The sequence below is a fragment of the Poecile atricapillus genome, chromosome 8 (genome assembly GCF_030490865.1).
Source record: "Poecile atricapillus isolate bPoeAtr1 chromosome 8, bPoeAtr1.hap1, whole genome shotgun sequence".
In the NCBI taxonomy this organism is placed as follows: Eukaryota; Metazoa; Chordata; class Aves; order Passeriformes; family Paridae; genus Poecile; species Poecile atricapillus.
This window is the reverse complement of record NC_081256.1, coordinates 7,572,192-7,598,501: the sequence shown is the minus strand read 5'-3', so window position 1 is coordinate 7,598,501 and position 26,310 is coordinate 7,572,192. Positions and strand designations below refer to the sequence as shown.

The window sequence follows — 26,310 nt, the reverse complement described above, 5'->3', positions numbered from 1 at the left end:
ATGGAATGTGCTGCCTCTGGCATGTGGGGGAGCTTGGGCACTGCTGCTCCAGAGAGCTGTGGAATGCTTACCCTGGGGCTGGAGCACCCATTTCTCTTCTCAGCCCACAGCTATGGTTACTTGACTGAGGTGCCTGAGCTTACCATAAACAGAAGAGCATTTGGGTCAACTGACATTTTTAATTTCTGCATTTTTCTGCATTTTCATTTTTAATTCACTGCAAGCTCCTCTTTTTAACTACTTGGTTGCTCCACCTGCTCATTTTCTTTCAGTGCTTCAGCACTGAGTGTTCTCTTTCTGTTAAATCAGTATCAAATGCACAGCTCCAGTTGCTTTCAAACAGTTGTTAATGCAACTGAGGGAAAGATCTTGGTTTATCAATTAGTTACAAATTAATTGTGCTTAATGGAGAGGAGGAGTAGGAATCCAAGTGTCAATGTTTGTTTTTGTTGAAGTGGAATAAAAAGCATGCTTTGGAAGCCAGAACCTGGAATTAATCAATCACCTCTTGGATTTTCTTAGCATGTAAATTAAGGAAAAAAACCTACCAACCCAAAGCAAAACCAAAACCCCAAACATACATTTTGTTATTTCCTGAGTTTTACAGACATGTTTGTGTGGAAGATGTTCATTTCCACACCTCCTGTTTTCTCTGGGGCCAAAACAAAATAAAAAAAATATCTTGGTTGGGTTTTATAGGAAAGAAATCAGATTATTTAGTTAATCAATGATTTATTGGGAAGAAAAAAAATAGGTTAAGCAGAAATGAAACCCAGCTGGATGTTAAGTAGGACTTTGTTTATGCTGTGGTATCACTTGCACCCAGTGAAGGTGGTAATTAACCTGGATTCTAATCTTATGCACAGAGTGCCTCCCATAATCTCTGAGTAATAAACATATCTAATTTCACTCTACCATAATTAGAGCTAAATAGGCCCATTTCTCCTGTAGCTGCCTTCTGATCACGGGCAGCACATGATGTGTTCAAACCAGCAATGGGAGGCAATGTTCTGCATCTGTTCTTCCCACGGGTCTCTGCTTTTCCCTCAAGGATGATGTTCCATGTGGTGGAGAGGGCCACATGGCTTTTTCTTAATAACACTCAGATCCTGAGGTCTGTTCTCAGAGCTGTGAAGTTGTTTTCTTCTAAGACCTATTGAAAGGAGCTGAACTGTATCCTGGGAGAGGCAGGGAAGGAGGAAAAATCTTGCTCTGCAGGCCTAACTGCAGATGTACCTACACTCTGTAGTATATTTATACATAAAATAGTGATTAGGCTCTTCTGCAGCATCTCTTTTCATCCAGTCTAAATGTTTATATGCTTTTGTGAAGCAAAATTCTTGTCAAAATAAAAGACTCTTAGAGCAATAAAAGAGCTTTTTAGGGTCTCAAGTACAAATGATTGCTTGATCATATGGGGACAAGACTCATCATGCTGGTCTAACTATCCGAGTTGGTGGAATTGCATTAGGGATTAATTTGGCCCATTTAATTTAGCTAGAGATTTATTTTTAAGGAGGTGGAAGGGGGAAGGGAGGAAACAGGGTTAACAGGAATTGCCTGGGGAAATTAAAACCAAATGCCTGAATGTTTGTAGCATAAAGCAGCCCCAGGAAACAGAGAATGTAGTAGGGATTGCTCAGCTCATTAATCACAGTATTTACTATGTTTCCATTTTAAACTCTGGAGTTTTTTCCTCTAAAAAAACCCAACACAGTGAAGCATTGTCTGTTGCCATTTGTATTTATGTATTTTACCAACAAGATGAACTTATTTAGCAACACAGTGTTCTGGCTTTATAAATGTAGTAATAGACTCCTAAACCATGAGTCCCCAGGACTCTCTTCTGGGCCCCACTGCCTGTGACACTTGCAGGGTTTCTTGTGCCAGGTTTTATGAGAAACCAGTGCTTCTCTCTTGCTTTTTGTAAAGACTATGGCAGGGGAGACATTGAATATGGTTATATTGGAGTGAACACGAGCCCATGTAGCCAAGCAGGACCTGCAAGTCACGACTGTCAGTTAGTTTTAGAAATTATCAAAATCCAGATTTCTTTCCATTGTCTCTTCTCTGAATTTCTTGAGGAAATAAATGGCTGAGGGAAGGGTGAACTTGCTTTTGAAATCATGGATGCTTGCTGCCCAGAGTATTTCCAGACTTGAAGTTTGCTCTTATGCTATAGGTGCATGACTTGCCATTTTTCCTATCTTGGTAGACAGGAGATCATTTTAGATAGAGAGCGTTTATTTTTGTCTACTCACAGAAAGAGGAGAGCACTCACTCCCTTTCAGGCACTGGGGGAGTTTACAGGGTGTTTGTTGTGGGAAGAGTGGATGGTGAACGCAGAATTCAGGGTTCTTGTTTGGTCCTTCAAGGTCCATTCTTTGCTGCCAAAACACAATAATTTGGCCACAGTTTTTGTAGAGTTGTGCTCATACTTGCACACTGTGATCAATACATGGGTGAGGCTTTTGTTTCTGGGCATGTCACATTTATAATCATTGTAATCACAGTAAGCTGCTCTCTTGGCTTGCTCAAGCCACAGCATTCTCCTGGCCTTTCTTAGATGCTAGTATGCCTTTTGTAGCTCCCAGGAAATAGAGGATATTGGATATCAGACCTTTTCCATCCCATGGCTGTAGGGTTTTCACACTAACAGATCTTTCCTTGCTTAGGAATTTGTGTTCAGAAAGATAAGAAAATTGGATACATACACCCTGATCCATTTCCTTTACTAACAGGAGCTTCAGCAGAAACCCCAGTTTCATAGCCAGGATAAACTTCCACTGTTTCTCTATGTGATGCACTAGAACTGCCTTGAGAAGCGTAACGTGCAGTGGCAGAGAGCTGCTGTTCATTTAAAGGTTGCAGGTGCTGTATCTGACTTCAGGAAAGCATCATCCTTTCCCTCCTCACTCTGAAGTCTCCTTTTTCATGTTGCTCTTTTTAAAAACAAGATCAGTAGGAAACTGTCATGACAAAGGGACATGAGCACTGCTTACAATTCTGTTCTCCCTTCTGTTTCTGCACATGAGAAGTTTCCTTAATAATGAGCCCAGGGATTGAAAAAAGGGGATGTTTCTCTGAAGGAAGTATGAGTTCCTTTCTCAGTAAGGCAGATAAAAGGGATGAAACATGAAAATGTGGTAAAGGAAGTCAAAGAAGAATTTCAGGAACAATAAGCAAAAAGCAACAAAACGTTTCCTCAAACACATGCAGAGCTGGTCTGTAGGACACAGGCAACCAGGATCTGAACAGAGCACTCAGACCATAAAGTTTCATTGAGGAAATGAGGCTAACTCTTTGTGCCTCTTTGTCATTGGAGTTGCTGGAGATGGGTCTGTGCTGGTCTCTTTCTTCACAGGGGTCTTTGAGAATTTAATTTGTACTGAGGCATCAGGAGGATGTGTTGTGGAACGAATTGAATGGCTGCTGAGAGACCTCCAGCACCAGTAACTAGGAGAAACAGCATAATTTTCCTCTTAAAGGCAGATTTTTTGAACTTCTGTATTAAGGACAAAAGACAACACACAATTGAATAAGAAACTCTTCTTCCCAGCTAGATTTCTGGGCTAGAGTTTGATTTTAGTCTCTTGTGCCTGTTTTATTCCAGAGAAGGCATTAACCAAGACCTGCTACACCTCCCACCCTGTATCACTGAGCAGTTCATCGAGCTGCTCTCTCAGTACAGCCCTGACCAGGTTTTGGAGACACTCAAAGTTCTGGAATACTGCAGACTGGAGGAAACCATCCAGGTAGGAGAGAGATGTATGACAACAAGGGCCATGGGATGCATTCAAATCAGCTCCTACCCCTTTAAACTGCTGTAAAGGTACTTTACCTTGGGCTTGGACTGGTTCCTGAATGCTCTTCCAGTCTGTTTCTAGCACTCTCTGTCCCTCTGAGCTGCTAAACTGCTCTTCTGCAGCACAGCTGGATATATTTAATAGACTAACACTGTGTTGGGTCTCAGGGCTAATAAGATAGGGCCGGTAGTGGTCTGAAGCTGCTGAGAAACTGCAGAATAGAGGGTGGCTGTATTGCTGCTAATTAATCATGTTGAAGGTATATAAAATCACAGCCTGGGGTTTTTGGAAAGCAATGCTGCCAAAATCTGCCTTGTGCTGGGAAAGCAACTGTTCCTTCTCCGTGTGGAAATTGTACCAGTAATTTTTGAGCACTGGTGGTGGCAATAGTGCAAGCTCAGAAATGAAAGGAGATGCAGGAGAGCTGCTCAGCCTGGGTAAGGTGCCTGTAAGCACAGGCACTTCCAGCCCTGGCCATCTGCTTGGCATTGTCTTGTGGATAAACAAACACTGGCAGCTTTCTTCAGACAGACATTTACCTTTTTTTTCCCCTCTCAACTCAGATAACCCAAAAACATCAGCTCCATGAGGCTTCTTCGTATTTGCTAGAGAAGAAGGGAGATATCCATGGTGCCTTTTTGGTTATGCTTGAGGTACAGTACTCCCAAATCCTGAATGTGGCATTGTTGCCATGCCATGGCATCAGTGTGGTGGCCTGTGATCAGGTTGGGTGTTGTCCTTGTTCCTCAATTTGTTTCCCACTAGAATCCATGGAAGCATTTGCCTTCTGTCAAATACCAATAAATTGAGGTGTCTGCATACTCAGAACATCAGTATATTTTTCTGACAAGTCTTCAAATATTTAGAAAATAATAAATGCTGAAATTCGTTTTTCATAGCCAAAATCATCTTTCACCTCCTGTTTTCCTTTCCATATTTGGAAAGATATTTATGCCTAGTTAATCGTGCTGGGGAGGAAAAGAGGGGAGAACCTGTGTAACCACACCTTTGACAAACATTTCTATCAGGATTCTTGGGAGTGAACTCCCAAGCTGACTATTCTGTGTCCTCTCTTTTGTTTCAGCGATTGCAGAGCAAGTTGCTGATGCTTACTCAAGATGATGGAAGTAAGACTTACTGAGTTAAATTCCATTTTCCATTAAAAACAGATAAACACAAAACTGTGATGTGCTTGTGTCTGCCACCTGGTATAATGAGATTGTTTCAGGTTTCTAGGCATGGTAGTGACACTCTTCATATGGTAGTTATTTGGATGACACTCCCTCACTCTGGTGTGCTGACCTTAGTAGGGACCTCAAACACTGTGAGGGATAGTTTGCATGTGTGTGGTCAGCTGCCTTGTCAGCTTTTCCCATTGGGAACAGTCCTCTCACTGGCTTACCAAACACATTTCCCATGTCAGAATCCATTCAAACTCATTGCTGAGCTTCAGCTGGCATTATATGGGAACAGTGATAGGAGACAGCTTTTTTGAAAGCAAATTTCTCAGATAAATAAGAATGTTCTGCCCACAGAAAATGAGTGTATGCACAGATGTGCTATTCACTAGCCCAAGGACTCATGGGCACCTAATTAAATGCAGTTGTTGTTACTTAATTTATTCTGTTAGTTGTTACTTAATTTATTCTAAACCACTGCTAAGATCTTCCTTATTTGATTAAATGAAATGTTTTATTGCCCAATTTATTGTGCTATTCAGGAAAAGTGCCAAAAATCAAAACTTTTCTTAATAATGTAGATTCTGACAGTAGTGGGCAGACTTAGATGAAGAGCATGATTTTATTTTGCAGAAGTATTGATAGTTAACTTATCTAATGAGTGTTAACTTGTCTAATAGTTTTTATAATTGCAATTTACTTTTTCCCCCTGACACTTAGGCTCAGTTGAACCATCTTTGCTAGAAAACATTGAAGATACTTTAATGAAAACAATTGCTCTTTGCCAGAGGAATTCACATAGTTTAGACCAGCAACAGCGAGAGGTAAGGTAGTCAAAAACGTGTCACCAGTATCAACCAAGGCCTCTGTGTCTCCTGAAGCTTTGCCTCATATGGCTCTTGCTCTCCCCATCCACTGGATACTGCTATGTCCAGGCAGTCACCATGGGGCTCTCCTTGTGTTCTCCCTGTGCTGCTTCAGGGTTTGGAGACATAAGAGTGAAATCCTCACTCGTGAGGTTGAAGCACAAAGCAAAGTTCAGGTCAGAGGGAGGAAGGGATGAGGCCATGGCCTTTCCCCTTTTCCAACTCTGGACAGAAGTTGGGCACAAATGTCAGTCAGATGCTGCCGAGGCACTGTGAGCTCTGAGCCAGCTTCCTGGTGGCAGAAAGCTGCTGCTGTTGTCACTGTGGCTGCAGAGCTGTTCACAGCCCCTGAGCTGAGTGTCAGCCTGGGCTCTGAGAGGGGAGGCAAATGCAGCTGCCTTGAGCTCTTGCACAGGGAGCTGGCTTTGCCCATCTCCTCAGACTGAGGTTATGTTTCCCTTTTGCCCATGTCAGTGACACAAAGGCATCTTTAGTCCTAAGATTCTGCATAGTCTATGCAATTTCTGAATTCAGAACAGAGAATGTTGTTTTCCATGTCTGAGGAGGTGATATGGCTGGAAGTCAAGAACTAATTTCTTCACAAGCACTGCCCAGTGTGAGAGGTGACCTTCTCCATTTCTTCCCTGCAATGGTGTCATTGTACAACAGATAGGAAGAGAATTTAGATGTCTCTTTCCATTTGGGATCCATTTACTGTGCTTCTCACTCTGTGTGGGAGTTTGCCTCTCGCATGGGGAGACTGAATGAAGCAAGTGAAGCAAACACAGATTGTTGTCACAATTCTAGTAAAATGCTTTTCTCTGAGGTTACTTTATCCTGTTTCAGCTCTGTCCCACAGCAGTTATCAGAAATGCAGTTCTGTTCTCAGAATGTGGAAATGTGTCTTAGCCAGTGACCTCTGATGTTGCTCACAGCTCATTTTTAGCACTACCCTGTTCTTACTGGTTCTTTCCTCACATTCCATGATTCCAGGCCCTCTGGTTTCCCCTGCTTGAGGCCATGATGTCCCCACAGAAATCCTCTGGTTCATCGCAGTGTCCATTCTCTGAATGTGAGTACTTTGGCATTTGTGACTCCAAACAGTAAAAGTTGTGTGCTGTCTCTCCTCTGATGAATGAATAGAAGTTTTGTTACTCCATTCCTAAATATTCTGCTCCCTGACTGGCAGGGAGCTCAGCTTGGGTGTGTGGTCTGCAGCTGTTGGGTGGATAGGGTTCTTTTCATTTACTTTTTGTCCTGTGTGGAAGAGGAAGCCTACCATAGGCTGTGCTAATAAGTTGGTTGTATTAAGGATGGTCTCTGAAGTAGCCAAGGTGCACAATGTGTGTACAAGGGCTCTGTAGGTTGTAGTCAGCACTTGGGGAACTCCTGACTTAATACACAGTCATTGTGCATGCCCAGTCCTTTTGTGCACCTCTGCCTGCACCTGTCTGCCATGGATAAAGTCAGTGGGACTTGAATACACCAGCTAAATTCTCTACTCCACTTCTGAGTCAGCAGCACACCTTGAACAGCAGCCTCCCTTTGTGGGAGAGATAAGAATAGCAAAAAAGGAGCTTAAATGCATTGGTTTTGGCAGTCTCCAGCACAGGAAGGACGTGGAGCTGCTGGAGTGAGCCCAGAGGAGGCACCAAGGTGACCAGGGAGACGGAGCAGCTCTGCTGTGAGGAAAGGCTGAGGGAGTTGGGTTAGATGGGATATTGGGAAGAAATTGTTCCCTGAGAGAGAGGTGGGGCCCTGGCACAGATTGCCCAGAGAAGCTGGGGCTGCCTTATCCCTGGGGGTGTCCAAGGCAAGGTTGGATGAGGCTTGGAGCAACCTGAGGTAGTGGAAGGTGTCCCTGCCCATGGCAGGGGGTGGGACTGGATGAGCTTTGAGGTCCTTTCCAATCCAGACTACTCTTGGATTCTCTGAATAATGTCTTTTGCTCCGTCCCAGACCCATGCTGAGGATCTAGGAACGAGTTTCATGCAAAGGTCAGTGCTGGGAAGTTTTAGTCTGTGGGCCATAATGCTGATAAGGATACAAACTAGGATTTGGTAGCAACAGAAAAAGTGAATGGTGGTGTTACCAACTAAGTGAAAAAGTGGGTGTTCACTGCAGGGGATGTGGAAGGGTATACAGAGGTACTGTGGGATCAAAACCTTGTAACACCATACTGCAAAAAGCTGTGTGTTTAGTGCAGTACATGCAGGAGGAAGAACATAAAAGCTATTTCCAAACCAGAAAACGTGACCTGAAATGAAACTTCTCTATCTGTAAGACTGAACCTCTCTTTACTCCTGGAATGCTAATGAACTATTGTGGCTGTTGTGTTTGACATTCCAGCTTTGAAGAGTTTGACAATGCAAGTGCTGAACAACATGGCTGCATTTATTGCTCTTCCCTCAATCCTGCAGAGGATTCTCCAGGTGAGTTCCTGAAGAGAAGGAAGTTTCACCAAGCTGTGCCACTGGGTTATTGGGAAAAGGTATTCCCAGGTCACTGGAGATCAGATCAGCTGATTGTCTGTTCAGTGTTTCAGTAGAAGTTCTGTTGGTGGAACATAAGGTGTTAAAGCTGATAGAATTATCTAGGGAGATATGTGGGAGAACACAGACCTGTGAGAAGGTAATTGAAGTAATTCCTGCAAACCAAATCAAATTGTACCTCAAAGGTTGCAGTTACTTGGAACTGAAACTTGACAGGTTTAAGGGTAAAGCCACAATGAATTTCCCAAAACTTGGCACTGAATTTGTTGAAAGCCTTTTAGTGAAGGCTCTAGGATGGACAGTTGTGGAGACGCTACCCAAAGTGTATAGGCTTTGCAGAAAGATCATGATTGGGCCCAAAATATTATTGATGGTGCAATACTATCTTAGAGATGCAGTTAGTGAGTAGCAAACTTGCAGAAGAGCTGATTTTAGGCAGGACCTTGGGTTGAGTGATCACAGGCAACTGTAATTTGTTAATTTGCAAAACAGATGAAAGCTGATGTTGGGATTTAATAATAAGCTTTCAGAAATACAGAAAAGGAATTAGAAGAACTGTCTGTGTTGTGGAGTGGAATGATTGAAGGGTTGAGACAGTGTTGAAACATTGTGCAGGGTTTCTGTTCCAGGTGAGAGAGGAGAAGGGCTTACAGGGTGAACACACACCTCTAGCAACCTCTCGGTTTGATCTTAATATTATGCACGGTCTTGGATTTTGAACAAACTCTTAAGATAGCAAAGCATGTTGCATGAGAGTGGATAATAAGTGTGTTCAAATGAAATGGAGTTTTATCAAAGGAAGTGTCAAGCAAACCTAATGGCTCTTCAATAACTTATTTAGTCTACTTTTAGCTGAGGTTTTGGTATAATTTCCTGTTGGGCTTTGTTTGATGTTTAATGTAGGCAGGAAAGGAGGGAGAAGCTGTGAGTGAGTGGGAGGTTGCCAGGGAAGGGAGGCTTCCCTGGGTTGTGCTGAGAGCTGTCAGGATGGGGTAGGAATCAAAGCAGTGACCACTGCAGATAACACAGCTGGGAGGTGTGACAGTGTGGAGGAAGATCTGTTCTCCTTTGGGATGAAGGGAGAGTCTTGTTGATGGCAATCTTCACATATTTCATTCTATTTCTGTTCTGATGGACTCTTTTAGCAGCAATAGAAAATCCTTTTCCAGGGGCTGGCACTGATGTCCTGGAGGCAGCAGGGGAGTGAAATGTCTTGGTCTGTTGTAGAGGGAAGTGGTTGGTGTGATGGCTCTGCAGAGGAGGCTGAGGGGATGCTACATCAGGTGAAGTGCTTTACTGAGGACAGGAATGGGTCAGGCATCACTGAGAGCAGCATGTGCAGCTCTGGTCACTGGGTTTGGAGGCAGGGGGGAACTGCTCCTGCTCATTCCACCTCCCTGGTCAGCCTGACAAATTCAGTCTGACTAAAGAGAGTTTTGGAAAGACAGATTTTTGAACAACTAGAGCAAAAAGTGATGACTTCTTAAAGTGCAGAGAAAAGGACTGAATTCCAGGTAAAGAGCATTAGTGTCAGAAGTTCATAAAATGGGGCAGTAATTGGTACCTTGTAGCTGAAAAAGACGTGTAGGAAAAATAACATTATAAAGATCAAGAGAAGATCCTATGGAAGGGAAGGTGGTGTTGATATACAGGATCTCTAAGTTGACTTTGCCTCTTAACACTTAGCCTCTGTAGCTTTCACTCACGCCCATGTATTTGCAAACTCCTGAGGTGTGTGGAGTGATGTGACCTGGATTGTTTGTGGGCAGCAGAGAGGGTGTGAGCCCCTTGCTGCATCCTGAGCATCCTCTGACATACGCCAAGAGCTCAGCTGTGTCCTTAAGAAATTGCTGGCTGTTTTCACCTCTGAAGATTTTCACTTCTGAAGCTCACTTAAGCATCTCTCAACTTCTTATCCTCCTCATTAGGAGATGGGCTCTTCTCCTGAGTGCTTGCCTGTGCTGAGTCTCACCAGTCTGCAGCCTTCAGTGCTTGGCACCTCCTCTGTCCTTTGTTACAAGACAAACCCTTCATTGAACCCTTTGCTCTTGTCCTTAACCTCACATTTCCATTTACTCTGCCTTCACACCAACCCTTATTCCTGGGTTGCTGGCACTGCCCTGCTCCAGCTTACTGTTGCCTGTGGGTTTGTGGCTGTGTTTTGTTAAACTCTTGCTCCAGGGCTTGCAGTGGGTGCCTGTGGGAGGTTTCTGTGAAGTTTATTTGAATGCACAGCTTGGCCCTTGGGAGAACTTTGCTTTGAATCTGGCTGGGAAGCTGGTGTTGGGATGGTGATGAGCAGGTCTTACTCTGTGGCCTTGTCATGAGTGCCCAGCTCAAATGTTCAGGGACTCTGAACCCTGGCCCTGCTGGGGATCAGGAAGAAAACTTCCTTAGAGCTGAGCAGCAGAGAGCACTGGATTTTTTTGCCTTCTAGTCATCTGTTTCCTTGGGTTATCTGGGAATGCCATTTAAATGCCCTGCAGGGAAGAAACACAACATGGCAGGCACAGGTGGTGCTTTCCCAGACAGGAAGATCCTTGTGTTGTTAGTCCTGACTAGGTGTTCCTTTTGCAGAGCTGTGTAGTTGCTCTTTGAAGCCATGAAAAATTCCAAACCCTGGTGCCAGACCCTCCTGTCTTGGCTCTGAACTCTCTGCAGGGCACTTAGATGTGTTACTGATGTGCCACCTTAACTGTGACCACAAGGAAATATTGAAATCAGCCTTTCTGGGCCCTGGAGTGCACACAGCCTTTCCCAAGCCCTCCAAATATTTTGATGAAATGCAGAATTACAAGTGGTGCTTGTCTGACAGCCTCAAATGCTGTTCCAGCAGAGCTCAAAGCTTGTGATAGAGTGTAGACATGCTGGAGGTGCAGGCTGAGAGGTGGCACAGCTGCCCAGGAATTCACTGGGAGTTTTGTGGGAAGGTGGGTAACATCAGTCAACTGAGGTAGATTATCTTGCCTTTTCTGAAAAGGAATTAGAATTAGAAAAGTATTCCAATTAATTAGAATTCCAATTAAAATTAAATTTATTAATTATTTATTTATTTAAAATTCCAATTAAATAGAATTAGAGTATTCCAATTTTAGCTGACTGGTTTTCTTCCTCTTCTGGGCTTAACTGCTTACAGATTATACCTTATACATATGTTAACTTTGCAACCAAAGTGTTTGGCCAAAGGGCACCTTGCAAGGGCTGGGGCCAGACCTGCAGCTTTCCCAGAGAACAAGGAGGCTTCTGGCACCTGCCTATCCCAGCAGCTGGGCTCAGCATTATTGAACCAAAGTCATGTGAAATAACAATTGAGAGATTTGCTGCTGCTCATCCTTTATAGTGTTGGGGAGTTACTTATTAACTGGGAAGTCTGAACTAACCGTATTAGGAGAGATACCAGAGGAATCCTCTTGAGCATTAAGAAAAATTCCATGTTATTAAGGATGTGAGTGCTCTCTGAAGAGGGCTGAGGTTGAGTGTTAATTCCCTTACAAAGCTGTAATCCTTCATGAATGTTTTGTAAGCAGATGCAGCTGATGCCTCCTACAAAATGGAGAACTGGAGAAACCAGAAATGTAAAAGCTGCTTGTAGGGACCCCAAAGAGGGGAAGGAAGGATTCTCTAAAAACTGTTACAGAGTGGAAGCAGAAAGATCCAGAAAGCTTCTCCTTATATTCTTTCCAGTCCTGCTTAGGGCTTTTGTTGTTTTCTTCCTAGTCTGGGAGATGAGCACTACGATTAGCTGTGTGTGGAGTGGTTGCTCTGGCCCCTTGCAGAGGAGAGAAGCTGAAATAAAGGTGTTTGCAGAGTGCATTTATCAGCACTGGTAGCAGAGCAAGTGCTATTTCCTGGACCCAGGAAGAAACTGGAAATGGAAGAAGCAGAGCTGGCTGAAAGGGCTGTGTGAGCACCTCTGGGCTGTGTGTGGATCCTTGCCAGCTCTCCCCCATCTGTTTGTTGGTGGCAGCCCTGGGCAGCCTGTTTGGCTCTGGCTCCTTGTGCTGATGCCACATTCCCAGGGCAGCACCAGCCTGGGAGCAGCTGCTGAGATCTGTTCCTGGTTGGTGCAGTGCCTGTTTCACTGCATGGGATGGCACATCCGTGTCTGGAGTATGCCTGAATTCCAAACCGAGACCAATTTTATAAGGTGGAATTAATGAAAGATATTCCTCCATGAAACTAACTGATCCCACATGGCTTTTGTGGCTGGAAATTTTTTGGGGTCTGAAGCTGCAATTTTAACTGTCTGGAGAAGTGACCTGGGAGCTGTGGGTGTGATGCTGGAGGCAGGCAGGCAGCTCCAGCCCATCCCATTGGATGACTCCTACAGGGAATGGCCATGGACTCACTGCGGGCACTGGGCTGCCAGGCTCAGGGTGAGACTTGGCCAGACCATGGGCCTCCTCTGTAAAGAAGAAAGTCCATTTTCTTCCCAGCTGCTGTTATTTTTAGAGCTCAAGCATGACTTGAGGAAGAGACAGCAACTGAAAGCCCTCAGACTTGTGTTCTCCCTCTGCAAAGCTGGACGTGGGTCTTTATTCTTCTCTCTTCTTCGCATCTCCTCTTCCTCCACTCTGTGTCCAGACAGGAAACAGTGACTTTGAAAATCTCCACTTGCAGCTTAGGAAGTTTGAGGTGCCATATGGAAATTGTGGGATTGGGACAGTTTGTGAGTGACCTGTTGGCCATGTACTTGAGGGCTTTAGAAGAAGAGATGCTGGCTGCCTGCCTAACTGCTCTGTGCTCTGGATCACTTTCCTGCTGTCTGGAAATCCCAGTTGACTTCATAATCCCTTCAGTGACTCAGTGCAATGCCCTTCCTGTGCTGTGCTGCTAAATGGTGCAGGAAGAAGGGAACCATGGAGTGTTCAGGCTGTGCTGTTTACCCGGCAGAAAAGGAGCCTGTGCAGCACATCCAGCTCTTCATGCTTCATCCAGCATGCTTCAGATCCTGGTTTTGACTCAGTGCTGTTACTCAGGGCTGCTTTTATTTAGGTTTGAACATTGGATTTCTGCCTGTTACATTGCCCATGAGGGCTGTTGTTCAAGAGTTCCTTGACTTGCTTTCTGTAGCTTTGGTGATCTCTTAGGGTGTCATGCAGTGTAGCCTCCATGCTGCTTTAGTTGTCTTTGTCAGCTGGCTTTGTCACTCTCGATTCTTCTTGCCCAGTCCCAGCATGGAATCAGCCTTGCTCTTACTCCTTGTCTCATTCATCTTATCCAGAGCTTGTTTATCCCATTCCTGTTCCTTTGTCCATTGTGTCCCCACCATTTTTCTGCTTTCTGGGTTAGTTGACTTTCCACATCTTGCTGGTCTGTTTCTGCCAATTCAATTCAGTTTTGTTGCCCCTTCCACCAGACAGCTTCTCTCAGCTTTCTGATGCTTCAGAGGGTGCCAGGATGGATGTGCAGGGCTGTTTGGGCTGGAACAGGCTGGAGGAAGGGGGACATGCACAGATTGGTGACCTGTACCACAGCCCTGTGCTTCTGCTGCTGGAACATGGCAATAGAGCTGCTCAGGGCATGTGAAAATCAGCCCTGCAGCACCAGGAGAGCCCCTGGGCTCTGTTCCTCCTGCCAGCTGGGCTGTGGGCTCAGCAATGACTGGGGTGTGCTCTTCCAGCCTGCAGATGAGGGTCTGGGATGAGCCTGGGGATGAGGCACCACTGGCTGGACAAGAGCACAGGGCAGTGGCAGAGCTGAGAGCTGGCTGGCCATGCTGTTCCCTTCAGTATTCCTCAAATGTACTCTCCAGTCACCTCCTGCAGCTCCTAAATGGAGTTTCCAGTTTTGACCCAGGCACACTAATTTATACTGATGTTGTTATCTACTGAGTTTTGCTAATTACTGATTTTTCCCACCAGTATGTGGGATTATTCTGCTGTCCTTGTGCGTGTGCAGCATATTTAACTCTACAGTTGTAGCTTCCATTTGCAGTTCCATTCCAGAGGAAAAAAAAGACCTAAAAAGAATCAGAATTGTCATATCCTGTGATTCAACTGCAGCTTTGCATTTCTTCATACAGGATCCAGTTTATGGAAAAGGGAAACTTGGAGAAATTCAAGGGCTTGTTCTGGGAATGCTTGACACTTTTAACTATGAACAAGTAAGTTGCCTGTGTTTCTGTTCTGTCCACTGCTGCATGCAGCATTATTTTAGCTGCCTGGCCTACTGCTCTCTCTCATTTCTGTCTGCAGGACAAAGTCAACAGACATGTGAGTGATTTCTGTGTGATTGGGGGATGGGAAGGGTGTTTGGTTTGCTCACAGATTGCAAGTGAAGGGATTGACAGGTACATGGTGAACACCTCTGCAGCTCAGTTCTGTGTTAAATGTACCAGAAGGATAAACATCTGCTTTTTCTCCAGCTCATCCTGCAGTTAGGAATTCAAAGGCACAAAGCTGATATGTTTTGTCTTTATATGCAGTTTTAAATAACAGATTTTTAAATTAGGCTGGTTTTACACTTCCAAGTGATAATGCTGCACTTCCTTTGTGACCTGGTGAGATTTCCTTTTAGTCCAGTCCCAAATCCCAGGCAGTCTCCATGCTTCAGCAGTTTTCTGAAACTCGTTTCTCCCTAAACAAGATGCACAGTGTTCCTCCAAGCCCCTCTCCCCCATCATGAGGCAGTGCCATCCCAGCTGCTGCTCAGGGCAGGCTGCCAGGCACCAGCAGCCAATGCAGAGACACAATGGGAAGTAGCTTTGCTATGGAGGCTGAACACCAGGAGCTTTTATCTGTGTTTGGGTTGTTGCAGAAGGTCTGGGCAGCTCCTGCCCCCTGTCCCTGCCTGGCAGCTCTGAGACAGGCTGTGTCCCCAGATGGGATCCTCTGGTGCAGCCTTTTGCAGCTGCTGCTGTGGAGCATGGATAGATCAGGGAGCAGAGCCCCTGTGCCTGAGAGAAACTGGATACTGGAAACTCAGGGTGGTTCTTTGGGTTCTTTGAAAATGAGCATCTATGGGAAGACAAGCAGATGAGCAGTTGAGTGGATTTTTTAAAGACTTTAATTGCCATAGTGCATTTGAGCTTTGATTTTTATTAGCATGTTTCCCCTAACATGGGGATAAGCAGTGTAAGCTTGCCAGGTAGAAAGGAAAAAAAAGGAGGTTTGATGTGGAAGATGACAAAATGAGCCTGCCATGCCTCTCTTAATGCTCTTGGGCAAAAGTCAATACAGGACTCATCTATTTGAGAGTGCAGAGGAATTGCTCCATTAACATGTGATGGAAGGATAAGTGTTTTGAGGTCAGTGGATAGAAAGTATAGGAGGAGAAGGGATTTTATTGGGTTGTTTCTGCTCCTAGTGAGCTGCTAAGCTGCTTGTTCTGAAAAACTTCTTGGCAGGGAGTTTCTGCAGTGTGGAGGTGACAAGACTGACCTACTCTGTGTGTGTTGTCTTCCCCACAGACCCTTCTAGAGACAACCACGAGCCTTTTAAACCACGATCTTCACTGGTCCCTGTGTAACCTGAGAGCCTCTGTCACCAGAGGCCTTACCCCAAAGCAGGATTACTGCTGCATCTGTCTCCAGCAGTACAAAAGAAGGCAAGAAACAGCTGATGAAATCATTGTTTTCAGGTAAAGTTAAGAGGTGGGGTTGCAGCTTCGATCATGTTAATAGTTTTAAAAGGGGAAACAAATCTACTGGTTGGCTTCCTTGAGTAATGATCTGTATTCCTGGGAGCACATCTCCCTGCTGCCTTGCACTGTGAGAGGGCTGGCTAATCACACCCATCAGAGCCTGCTTTGCATGCAGCCAGCTCTGCCTGGCTGGGAGGAATCGCCTCCAGCTGGCTGTCAGTTTTCTGTCCCCTCTCCCAGCAGTGTGCTTTGGGCACTGCAACACCTGGGCTCGTTTGTGTATTTGTACATCTTGGATTTGCCACAGCCCTGGCATCTCCCATGTGCTGTCTGTGCCCAGGTGTCTGTAAAATGAGGTGAAATCGTTGTTACCTTGGTGTTACAGTCTGTGGCTGTATCAGCAAATGGGCACCAAGTGTTGATTCTGTGAGTCTGGAAATCAACATGAGGGTGAGGATACATTGCTGATCTGCTGATCCCCAGATACAGCCCCTTCCCCTCCACCGTGCAGAGCTCAGGAGGTGCTGCCCTGCTTCCCAGCACTGACTTCTCTCTCCCCAGCTGTGGCCATTTGTACCACTCACTGTGCCTGCTGAGCAAGGAGTGCGGGGTGGTCACCAAGGGCCTCATGAGGTGGATGTGCTACAAATGCAACTCGAGCAACAAGGGAGGGAAGCTGAGTGAGAACTTCTCAGAGCTGAAAAAAGGGACTGCAGCATCCCTGGCACAGGTAGGTTCTGTGAGGTGTTTTTTTGTCAGGTGAACTTTCATCATCACTTCATTCTCTGTCTGTCTATGCTTCCAGACAAGACTCTGATCAGTTCCTGTCACACTCTCAGCAGCTAATTGGTCACTTTTCTGAATGTTTATTTTGGTGGGGGTACAACTCTGGAAGTCATGGAAATTTGTTCATCCAGAAAGTCTAGGAGCTTGTGTAAGGGGCAGCTGGATGCTTGCAGCTGCTTGTGTGGACAATTCCTGTCAAATTATTTTTAGGTATGTTTTGTATAAAACTTAAATTGAAAGCTGGCACATTCCTTGTGACTGGATTGTGGAGCCTCTGTTCCACCTTCCTAACAGATAATCTGGCTCTGGATAAAAGGTCTAGGATTGATTTGACTCATTAAGTGCTTGCACAGTATTTTAAGAAGCTTGAGCATAACCAAGATTGATGCAGCTGGATTTGGGTAAGAGAACAGAGAATTAATTTCTATTCCTTGTCAGTATTTGTGCACTAAAGTTTCATCATCACTAATTGAAACTGGAGTACAGCCTCAAATATGCATGGAGCTGTCTTTTCCCTGGGCTGGTGCTGTGGATGGTAAGCCCCCATGGCAGGTGGTTTGTTGGGTTATCTTAAGGGATGTTGCATTTGGGCAGCTGAGCTCTGCTGCTCCATGTTCCAGTGGCCCCTGGGTGAGGATTTGTTCCCAACTGCTTCGGGGTACTTTGTGCATTTGTCACCGTAGGGATGTGCACAGGGCAGCATTTTCACTCCTGGAGTCAAAATAATTCAATCTTGGAGTATGTTTTTATAGTAGTACTTTGGTTTTATTCTAGAAGATGATTTCAATTGCTGCCAAACCCATCCCAATCAAAAGCTGGCTAAGGGCCTTGGTCAGCTGCTGCACTCACAGGAGAGGCTTCCTGCTTGAGGGAGATGTGGGGAAAGGGAATCTTGCAGGCCTGTGTGGAGCACCCTGCAGTCTCTGCAGTCAAGGCTGTGTTAGCCTTTGATTAGGTGACAGCAGCAAAGCTTTCCCAGGAGCTTGGAAATGGAGCGTGGTCCAACCAGGCTGAGCAGTGTGTGTGCCCTGTCCTGCTGCAGTGGGATGTGGGCAGTGCATCTGAGGCTGGGAAGGTTCAGCAGCTCCACATCTCACCCTCTGCACTCCTGCCGCAAAGGAGTGGGCGTAAATGGGAGTGACTGGCTGGGGTGTGGTTTAAAAACTAAAGGCAGAATTAAGTACTAAAACTTCATTCAGCATTCAAGTGCCTGACACTTGATTCCAATGCTTTATTAACTGGGTTATCCCTGGATTACTCTTGGGCAGTCAGTTAGGGAGCCCCTGTGGCTCCCCTTTGACATCAGTCTGACTTACCCCATAGAGAAAGAAGGGGGAAATGTTCCACATGCCATGGCAGTGATTGGAGTAAGGAGCAGAAGGTGCTTCCTTCTATTTAACTGATGAAGCTGAAGGGCTGGCTGGGACTCAGGGCCTAAAGGGAGATGTGGAGAGACTGGATGGGGAAGGTTTACAGTATGGATCATCTACTGCTAGCTGGAAAGTGTCCATCCCAGGCCATCCCACTGCAGGATGGTGCCCTGCTGCTTCTCTGCTGCTGTCACGTGCTCTTGGCAGGGAAGTCACGGCATCCTGTGCTCCATACACACAGCCTGGCCCTGGGCTGGGTTCAGCAGAGCCCCAGCACTGCTCGGGCCCCCAGCTCCTCCTCCCTGTGTCCCAGATCCTCTCCAAGTCTGTGATGTTCCTCACATATCGAAATTACAATATTTAACTGTTGTACTCACATGTGATCAAACTGTTGCACAGTCACATCTTAAAAAAGCTGAGTATATTTAGACTTGGCAGTAGACTGGAGAATCTCCAGCTCCTGCAGGAAATTCATTTGCTGAACAATCACTGCTCAGCAGCATTTATTAACCCTGGGGGGTGGGGGGTAACAATTCCTCTGGCCCTGTGTGGGCTGTTACCGAGTGGACTTTCTGTGCTGGGGCAATGCAGACTGGGGGAGATGGGGCTTCTCTGTGTCCTCTCTTGACTCTGCTGGCCCTGGTCAGACCCAGAGCTCTGGGTTGAACAAGCTACTCTGGCTCCACAGCTGGTGTTTGTGAGCAGGAAATCCTGAAAGAGGTCCTGCTAACAACATTTTCCAGCCCTGCCCTCCTGAGAGTCAGATCTGGGGCTTCCAGGCCCTTCTGCACAGAGACCTGCAGAGGGAGGGTGATTGGTTCCAGCCCTGTCCTCCCTTGATCCCAGAGACCAAACTCCAGAGCTTCTGGGCCTCTTCTGCACAGAGATCTGTGGGGTGGGTGTTTCCCTGTAGCCCCTTTGAAGACCCTGAAAGCTTATTCCTCTCTTGGCAAAATCTAATATGGTGATCTTCAGCTGAGGTATTTATTTTCTTAGGAAGCCTTGAATTAGGAGTAGAGTCATACTGAGAAATGCCACTGAGCATCTGGAGTGCATTTCACAGCACTAATTCTGCCCTGCCCAGGCAAAGGCTGTCAGTTTGAATCGTGCAGTGTGGCTGAGATGTGTATGTGAAGCGACAGCCCAACAGACAGCGCTTCCTCTGCCCTGTGCTCTGTGTGCGATGCTGGGGCCATTCCCTGAAACTGGGGAGATGGAGAGATGCCACAAGCCAGCACTGACCTATTATGGGGTCAGTGACAGCATGGATTTAAGTGAAACCTGGCTGGGATGAGGGCTTGGCACACTCTGCCCCAGCCAGGGGAGCAGAAAGAAGGGCACAGGGGAATTTCTTTCTTCTGATTCTGCTACCAAAAGTTTGTGCTTTGTGTTACCCCTGAGCCTCACTGGCTTCCCAAGGCTAATCCTCTGAGGCTGGACGATCATCTGTCCTGCCCTCCCTACCTTGGAGCATACACCCTAATGAGAGTTAAAAGAAATGGGAGCTTGTTTTGATGGTGTGTCTCTAATCTGCTTGCAGAGCTGTGTGTTTGTTGTGGTGTGTGGAGCTCACTGAGGCGTGGGGGTGAGGGCTCAGCAGCTGGGCCACTGCCTGCATACCTGCAGGAAAGGCTCTGGGTGGCTCAGGCACCGATTCCCAAAACTCATTTGCCTCATTTCAATGAGAAAATGTTTTCCATTTGTTCTGCCAGCCTATGCACTGGAGATCAGGGAGAGGAAGAGTCTTGGCTGCTGGGCCATAAGCTCTGCCATGAACCCCTGAGCTGCCATGCTCTGGTTATTCCGTGCCCGAGGAGTTCCGAGCATGCTGTTGTTGGAGCTGTCCAGATGGCAGATATGTTTTATTCAGGAGTTTAATCCTGTCAAGTCACGCCAGGACGGACAATGGACTTGATCCATAGTTAATCCAGTTTGTCAGGCTCTACCTTTGGGCTTTGTCCTGCAGTTTTCCCGTGTCCCTCCCTATGACAGCCTTCCAGAGCCTTGGGAACAACTCCCACGTGTGAGAGGCTGGGTACCACATCCTTCATGTGACCTTAAAGGTCCCTCTGTACCACGTGCTTTCTGTTGGGCAACAGTGAAGGTTTAGAATGGATTTTTTCACCTAAACTTACTTTAGAGCTCAACAGATGTTACACTACCTCCATCCATCAGGAGACAGAGCCAGTGTTACTGTTTTCAGGGTAACAGTGACCATCAGTTATTAACTTATCTTCAGCAATATAAAAAATTTCCAAGGGGTTTGTAACTTTGAAAATATCCAAATGTGATTCCCACCCCCAATAACACCATAGAGATAATTAGTGTTTTACGTAGTTACAAGGATTCTTCTCTGTGGAGAATGTTCCCATGTGCAAATTAACTCAGCAAACATCCAGTCCTTTGGCTTTGGAGATGGATTTCTTCACTTCAGCAGTACACAGGAAATCCATGTGAGGAAGGAACTGGAGACACAGAACATCTCTGATTGCTTGTAATGGGAACAATAGTGATCTAGTAAGAAGAATACTGAGTGCAGGTGTCTTTGTGAGTGGGTAGAGGAGGACTGGCACCAAAGCTAAAACTGCAAACAATACAAATTGAAAAAGACTGATTTGAAAACCAGAATTACTCTGTAGCAGCTTTTAAATCAAAATTTACTGTTTTCTTGAGCTTCTCATGCTGGAGGAGTTGGGTGAGTTTTGTTGTTTTGTGGGGTTTTTTTGAGAAGGATCAGAGTGAATTGTAATTGTGTCTCCTGGCTTTCCTTCAGAGCAATCTGCAGCCTGGCAGAATGCTCCTTCCACTGCCTACAATCCAAAGACTGTGGGGTCTGTGAGATGCTGGCAGGGGGCTGGGACAGCTGATTCCAAACTGTCAGGAGCAGTGAGACCAGGATTACCTGGGGAAGGATCATGGCCTGGTTAAGTGCAAAGATGGCAAAATTGTAGTGGGGAATCTCGGCTTGACTTTACATCTCAGTTTCTAAGAAACTATTCCTACCGTCTGATGAAAATTTCCTCCCTTATAATAAAACATTCCAGTCTGGGAGGATGTGTAGAACAGACTCACTGGAATGCAGTGGCAGCTGCTGGGCTGCAGCAACCTGTGTATGTTCCCATAAATTGCAGCAGTCCCCATTGGCAGTGGTTCTGTGAGCTGAGCTGGTGCCCCACAGCCCAGGGTGTTCAACAGCCTCTTGGCTCATCTCTAGAAAAAGAATTCTCTGCATGAGGCCTCTGAACTCTGAGGCAGGTGCTGAGCTCAGCCTAAGCACAGGCCTGTTGGGCATCATCTTTCACATGTAATCCGTGTGCTGCCATGCTTCCCTCGGAGCTTACTGGATGAGGAATGAACACCCTGTCTGCTGGGCCATGGTGTCCAGTGTGGATGTGTGGGGGTTGTGTTTGTCTAATTAACTCTGAGCAGGGTTATTGCTCCTTTGGCTGAAGGCATCAGTAGCAGTCCAAGGGAATATCTCAGCAGTGCCTGGTGAAGGCAGGAGCAGCTGCCCCAGAGTGGGAGCACAGGGATGAGCCTGTGTGCTTCCCTGTCTAACACAGAGTGCCCTCCTCTCCCCGTCACTGCAGTCTCACGTGGCTGCAGCACCGACTCTGTCAGAGCACAAACAGACCTGTGCTCTCCCAGGCCCTGAGTGGGAGGCTTGCTCCTCAAGTTCAGCTAAGTTCAGCTGGAAATAAGAGACATCTGCCTTTCCCCTGGTGCTGCTGAGGAGTGAGAGGCCAGGGCTGTGTGACAGACTGGCTGCTGGGGAAGCTGCTCTGCCCCGGCCACTCGGGACTGTTGGCTGTCTCCGACGGGGAGCAGGCAGGGCTCACCTGCTGCCAGGCCAGGTGTGTGCTACCACAGGTGAGCTTCTGGAGGCTCTGGGACTGTCCCAGGGCAGCTTTGCCCAGGAGCTGCCAGGCTGTTCCCTGTTCCGGAGTCTCGCTGGCAGGGGCTCTGCAGAGCTTGGCAGCAGCAGCAGAACACTGCTGTTCTCAGAGGGACATCCTGAGGTTTCCCTGAAGTTCCTTAACCGCTCAGTAATGTCACTGTCATTGTAGTGACTTTGGGTCTCAGCCTGCCTTGCTCTCTCTTTGGTTGATTGTTCCAGGTTCCTGGGAGCACCCTAAGAACAGCAGGGCCTTTTCTGACAGAGGAGAGGCAGATTTACTTAGTTTAACATTAATTGTCTGGGTTTTCATTAAAGACCTGAATTTGGGTACCTGTTTGTAAGGCTGATGAGCCATGGTGAAGCAGGGGAGGAAGGCCAAGGGTGGGCTTGGTGTCCACTGTCTGTGGGCTCAGCTCTGTAAATGGGAATGTGGAGGGGGTTGCCTTTGTCCCTAGGAATCCCAAAACTTTCCCCAGGACTTCTGGCTGAATCTCTGTGTTAAGGAAGCAGCCTCTGGGGCAATGGGGTACTGTGAAGCTCTAACTGATGCAGCAATATCTTTTGTGGAAGGAATGGTAGCTCTGGGATGGGTCTCTTGGCATGACGGTGCCTCTGCTCAAACTGTTGGGATCTGCTTTGCTTTAAGCACTGGCTGATGATGGAGTTTGTAGCTGTTAAATTGAAGATAATTGCAAGCTTGGGAGGGCTGTGTGGTGACTACCAGAGGGGGTGGAATACGTGCAAGAAAAACATGCAATAGAGATTAGCATTACTGGGGGGATCTAGGAGAGCTGGAAAATGAAAAAAGCCTTTTTCCTTCCTCCTGGCCAAGATCCTCAGGAGATGAATTGCCTTTCTGAGGTTCTGTGTCTTGTCTGAGGGCTTTCTGAGGGGGTGTGGGGATATGGCTGGAAATGGGTTGGAGGTGCTGAAGGGTCCATCTCAGAGCTGGCCAGCCCTGGAGACAGAGGCTGTGATGTGGGGTGAGCCCAGCACCTTCCACTGACACCTGAGTGCTGCTGCTGGACCCCAGGAGCCTCCCATGGCTCCTGGAGGGAAACATGCCTTTAGTGACACTGTTGAAAAAGGAAAAGGCCTGACAGCAGTTGTTTCCATGACAACAGAAAGAATTGCCTGCAATATTTCAGCTCATCAGCTTGGGAGCAGCCTGATTGATAGTTATGTACGCGTGGTAGGGAGAGAGCAGGAGAGGGGAGGCCAATTATATTGCATTTTCCTTGCCCTTGAATGCTTGTGGCCACAGGAAGTGTGGAGGGCAGTTTTTTCTTGCCTTTTGCATTTTCTAAGTGAGGATGACCTGTGTGTCTCTGGGAAGCACTGGTACAACATGCTGGCTGAGAGTCCCTGACCCTCCCTGTCCCAGGCTCCCAGGCTCAAAGCCTATGCCAGGTATGCAGGGAATGGGGACATCTGGCTCTCTGACTGGCAAATAGTTATTTACACTACAGAGAATATCCTGGAGGAGAAGGAGAGAGTTTGACTAATGTTTCCAGCATAAGTGATCTGCGCTCAGGACATTCCTCTCTTCACAGACTAATGATCAAAGGCAAGATGTGCGTGGTTTTTGGGATGGTCTCAGAACTATCCAGGCTTCAGGAAATCCATGGGGACTTCAGTGCATTTCCTGTTGCCAGAGCTTAAAATCAGTGCAGCTTCAGTCAGTACCCACTGACAGGATTGTAGCATTTTTGGTTAGTAGCCCCTGGGAAATGTATTTTGGAGAAGATATTTGAATGTTCCCTTAAAAATAGATCCCCAGAGACAACAGATGCCAGCCTGCTGCTCACGAGGGAGGCTGTTCTCCTGGCTTCTGTTGGGGTTTCTTGATGATTCTTTTGCTTTGCAATATGAGCAGAAACATTCAAAATAGAAACACTGTGGTGTGATAAATGGAAGAAACCTACAAGAATCTCTGATGCTTTGTCATCTCTCCCTGGGACCTGTAAATGGTGCCATTTACAGCACTCTGAGTGTGTGCAGCCCTCTGCCTTTGTGCTCTTGGTGCAGCTCTGGGCCCCCTCTTTGCCTGCACCTGCAGCTGCCCCTCTTTACTGGGGTACACTTGGCCTTGTACCCCACAGCTGGCCATGGGCTTGGGGATGTGTCTGCCACTGCTGTGACTCACCTTGCCTCCCCCTTTCCACCCCTCATTTCCCAGCTTTCAGTCTGTAACACCCCACTAGAGGACAAGATGGGACCTCCTGATGCCATCATAGGATGCCAGTAGTAGTTAATAGTCATTGGCAGAGTCATGGGGTGGCAGGCACAGACAGCTCCTGTCCCCTGGCAGGGTTCCTGTGCTGCTGTGTCGGGCTGGGCAGGGCTGGGACACAGGAAGGGGCTGGGGGAAGCTGCTGCTGCCGCCTGGGAAGGAGCCTGGAGAGGCTGATTAGCCATAGAGGCCCATTACTTCTCTTCCCAGCCAGCTGTCAGCAAGTTTTCCCCTGCCTTTTTTCCTTCCTCAGAGGTATCACAGTACTGTCAGTCTCTGCCATCAGGGACAAAGCCCAGCAATAACTCACTGTGGATGCAGGGGTGTAACTGTCCTGTAATTTTTTTTCCCCCAAACCTGGGGCGCACATAGTGGCTTCATGTCAAGGGAAAGATGGCTAAAAAGACCTCCCAAACAACTTGTGGACTAAATGCACCCAGCCCAGGAATTAATTTCTCTGTGTAGGAACTGGCTGCTCTGCATGGTTTCTGTAACTTTTTTACTCTTTCTCAGATGAGTTCAGAGTCTGCGTTGGATCCTCAGCAAATCCAAGCTTTTGACCAGCTCTGCCGACTGAACCGAGGCACCTCCCGAGTATGTACCCCCTGTTTTCCTTCTGCTTTTAAACTGATGGTGGGCATTTTTCATGTTGCCAAGTCAGACACTGGCACTGGCAAACGAGGGCTCTGGCTTTTCTCTGGTGTTTGGTCTAGTGCTGGCACTTGGCTGTGGCAGCCATGCTGGGGAAGTGACTAGCAGGGAAACCATGGGAATGCCTCTGGCTTTGGGGCTGGGTCCATGGGGTGGTCCTTTGTGGATTTGTAACTATGCTCCCCTCTAGACACCGTAGCTCCTGTAGTCACTGGGAACACTCCCTCCTCCTACGCCCCTGCTGTCCTAAGGAGAGCGCAGCTCCTTCTGGCCCTGGCATTTCTCTTGTGCCTCCTGCCTCTTTTGGCTTTGGTTGTTGGCACTTTCATTTATTTCTGGGTTTGTTTTTCAAATATGTGACTTCAGAGCAACCTAAAGACCCCGGGAGAGTTGTTCAGTTGGGGACTGGTGACCGGCATGGAGCTCCATAGGGTCCCTCGATGTCACACATGCCTTTGGCTTTACCTGGGTTCAGGTTTCTCTCTCTGCAGCAGGGACACAGGGACGCCCTGGGCTCTCTGTACCCTGCAGAACATTCCCAGGGTGACCAGGGGGGTTTTCCTTGCAGCTGGCTCTCCTGACGGAGCTGGCGCGTGGGGGTGACAAGCACGGGCTGCTCAGTGTTTCCCACGGGGACCCGGCCACCAGCAGCGTCTTCCAGAATGAGAACTTCCAGCTGCACCTGACTCCCCCTCCGCTGGCTGAAGAGTAGCGCTCCTGCCCTGGCCAGGCCAGGGCTGCTCCCAGGACATGGTGCTGGGAAGCCTTCCCACCACAACACAGGATTTTCCCCTGCACCACCTTTCCCAGAACCCGCTGTGCTGAGCCTCGCTGGGCACCGGTGGGTCATAGCTGGGCGATACCCCAGCTCTGCTTTGGCAGTCCTGGGGCAGCTGGGCTGGAAGCTGGAACTCTGGGACAAACCCCAGCATGCTGAGGCATGGGAAGGGCTGCCTGTGCTGACCCGGGGGCTCGTGGCAACAGCAGGAACTTTTCCAAGTAACCAGCTCTGCCCCACTGGAGACGCCTGTCCTGTGCCCAGAGGCCCGGTGTCCCTGTGCTGGTTCTGTGGCTGGGGGCCACACCTGAGTTCTGTGTTCTCCTAAAAGCAGCTGTTCTTGCAAGGCCTGGCCCTGCTGTCTCATGGCAACAGTCATGGGGTCTGAAGGCACAGAATGGGCAAAGCTGGACAAGGCTGAAGAATGCAGGAAATGGCACCTGTGTGAGCAAACTGACCTGCACATGTTCTGCCTACCTATTAAAGAGGCCCTTGGCTGAACTTCCCTGTGTGACCTCTGCATTTCTGTGGGTGGGCTGTGGGTAAAAGACACATCTTGTGCCTGTGGGTGAAACTTAAACCTCCCCTCTCACCTCCTTGTACCTGTGTTGGGGGTGGGAGGAGTGTGTGTAAAAAAGGTGTCTCAGGCCCTTGGGAGCTGCAAGGGG

At 47.3% G+C, this 26,310-nt stretch overlaps 1 protein-coding gene across 2 annotated transcripts in view; it reads left to right on the top strand.

Moving 5' to 3' along the window:
- VPS8 (VPS8 subunit of CORVET complex) overlaps positions 1-26,147 on the top strand; it is a 67,603-nt gene extending 41,456 nt beyond the window's left edge. For both annotated transcript variants that reach the window (XM_058843808.1, XM_058843807.1), the window contains exons 35-45: positions 3,614-3,755; positions 4,370-4,459; positions 4,891-4,933; positions 5,705-5,808; positions 6,844-6,922; positions 8,200-8,282; positions 14,368-14,448; positions 15,754-15,923; positions 16,488-16,656; positions 24,727-24,807; positions 25,433-26,147. In XM_058843808.1, the coding sequence (XP_058699791.1) occupies positions 3,614-3,755; positions 4,370-4,459; positions 4,891-4,933; positions 5,705-5,808; positions 6,844-6,922; positions 8,200-8,282; positions 14,368-14,448; positions 15,754-15,923; positions 16,488-16,656; positions 24,727-24,807; positions 25,433-25,576 (1,186 nt within the window). In that variant the 3' untranslated portion in view covers positions 25,577-26,147. The remainder of the gene's footprint in view (positions 1-3,613; positions 3,756-4,369; positions 4,460-4,890; positions 4,934-5,704; positions 5,809-6,843; positions 6,923-8,199; positions 8,283-14,367; positions 14,449-15,753; positions 15,924-16,487; positions 16,657-24,726; positions 24,808-25,432) is intronic.
- Positions 26,148-26,310: the final 163 nt, after the last annotated feature.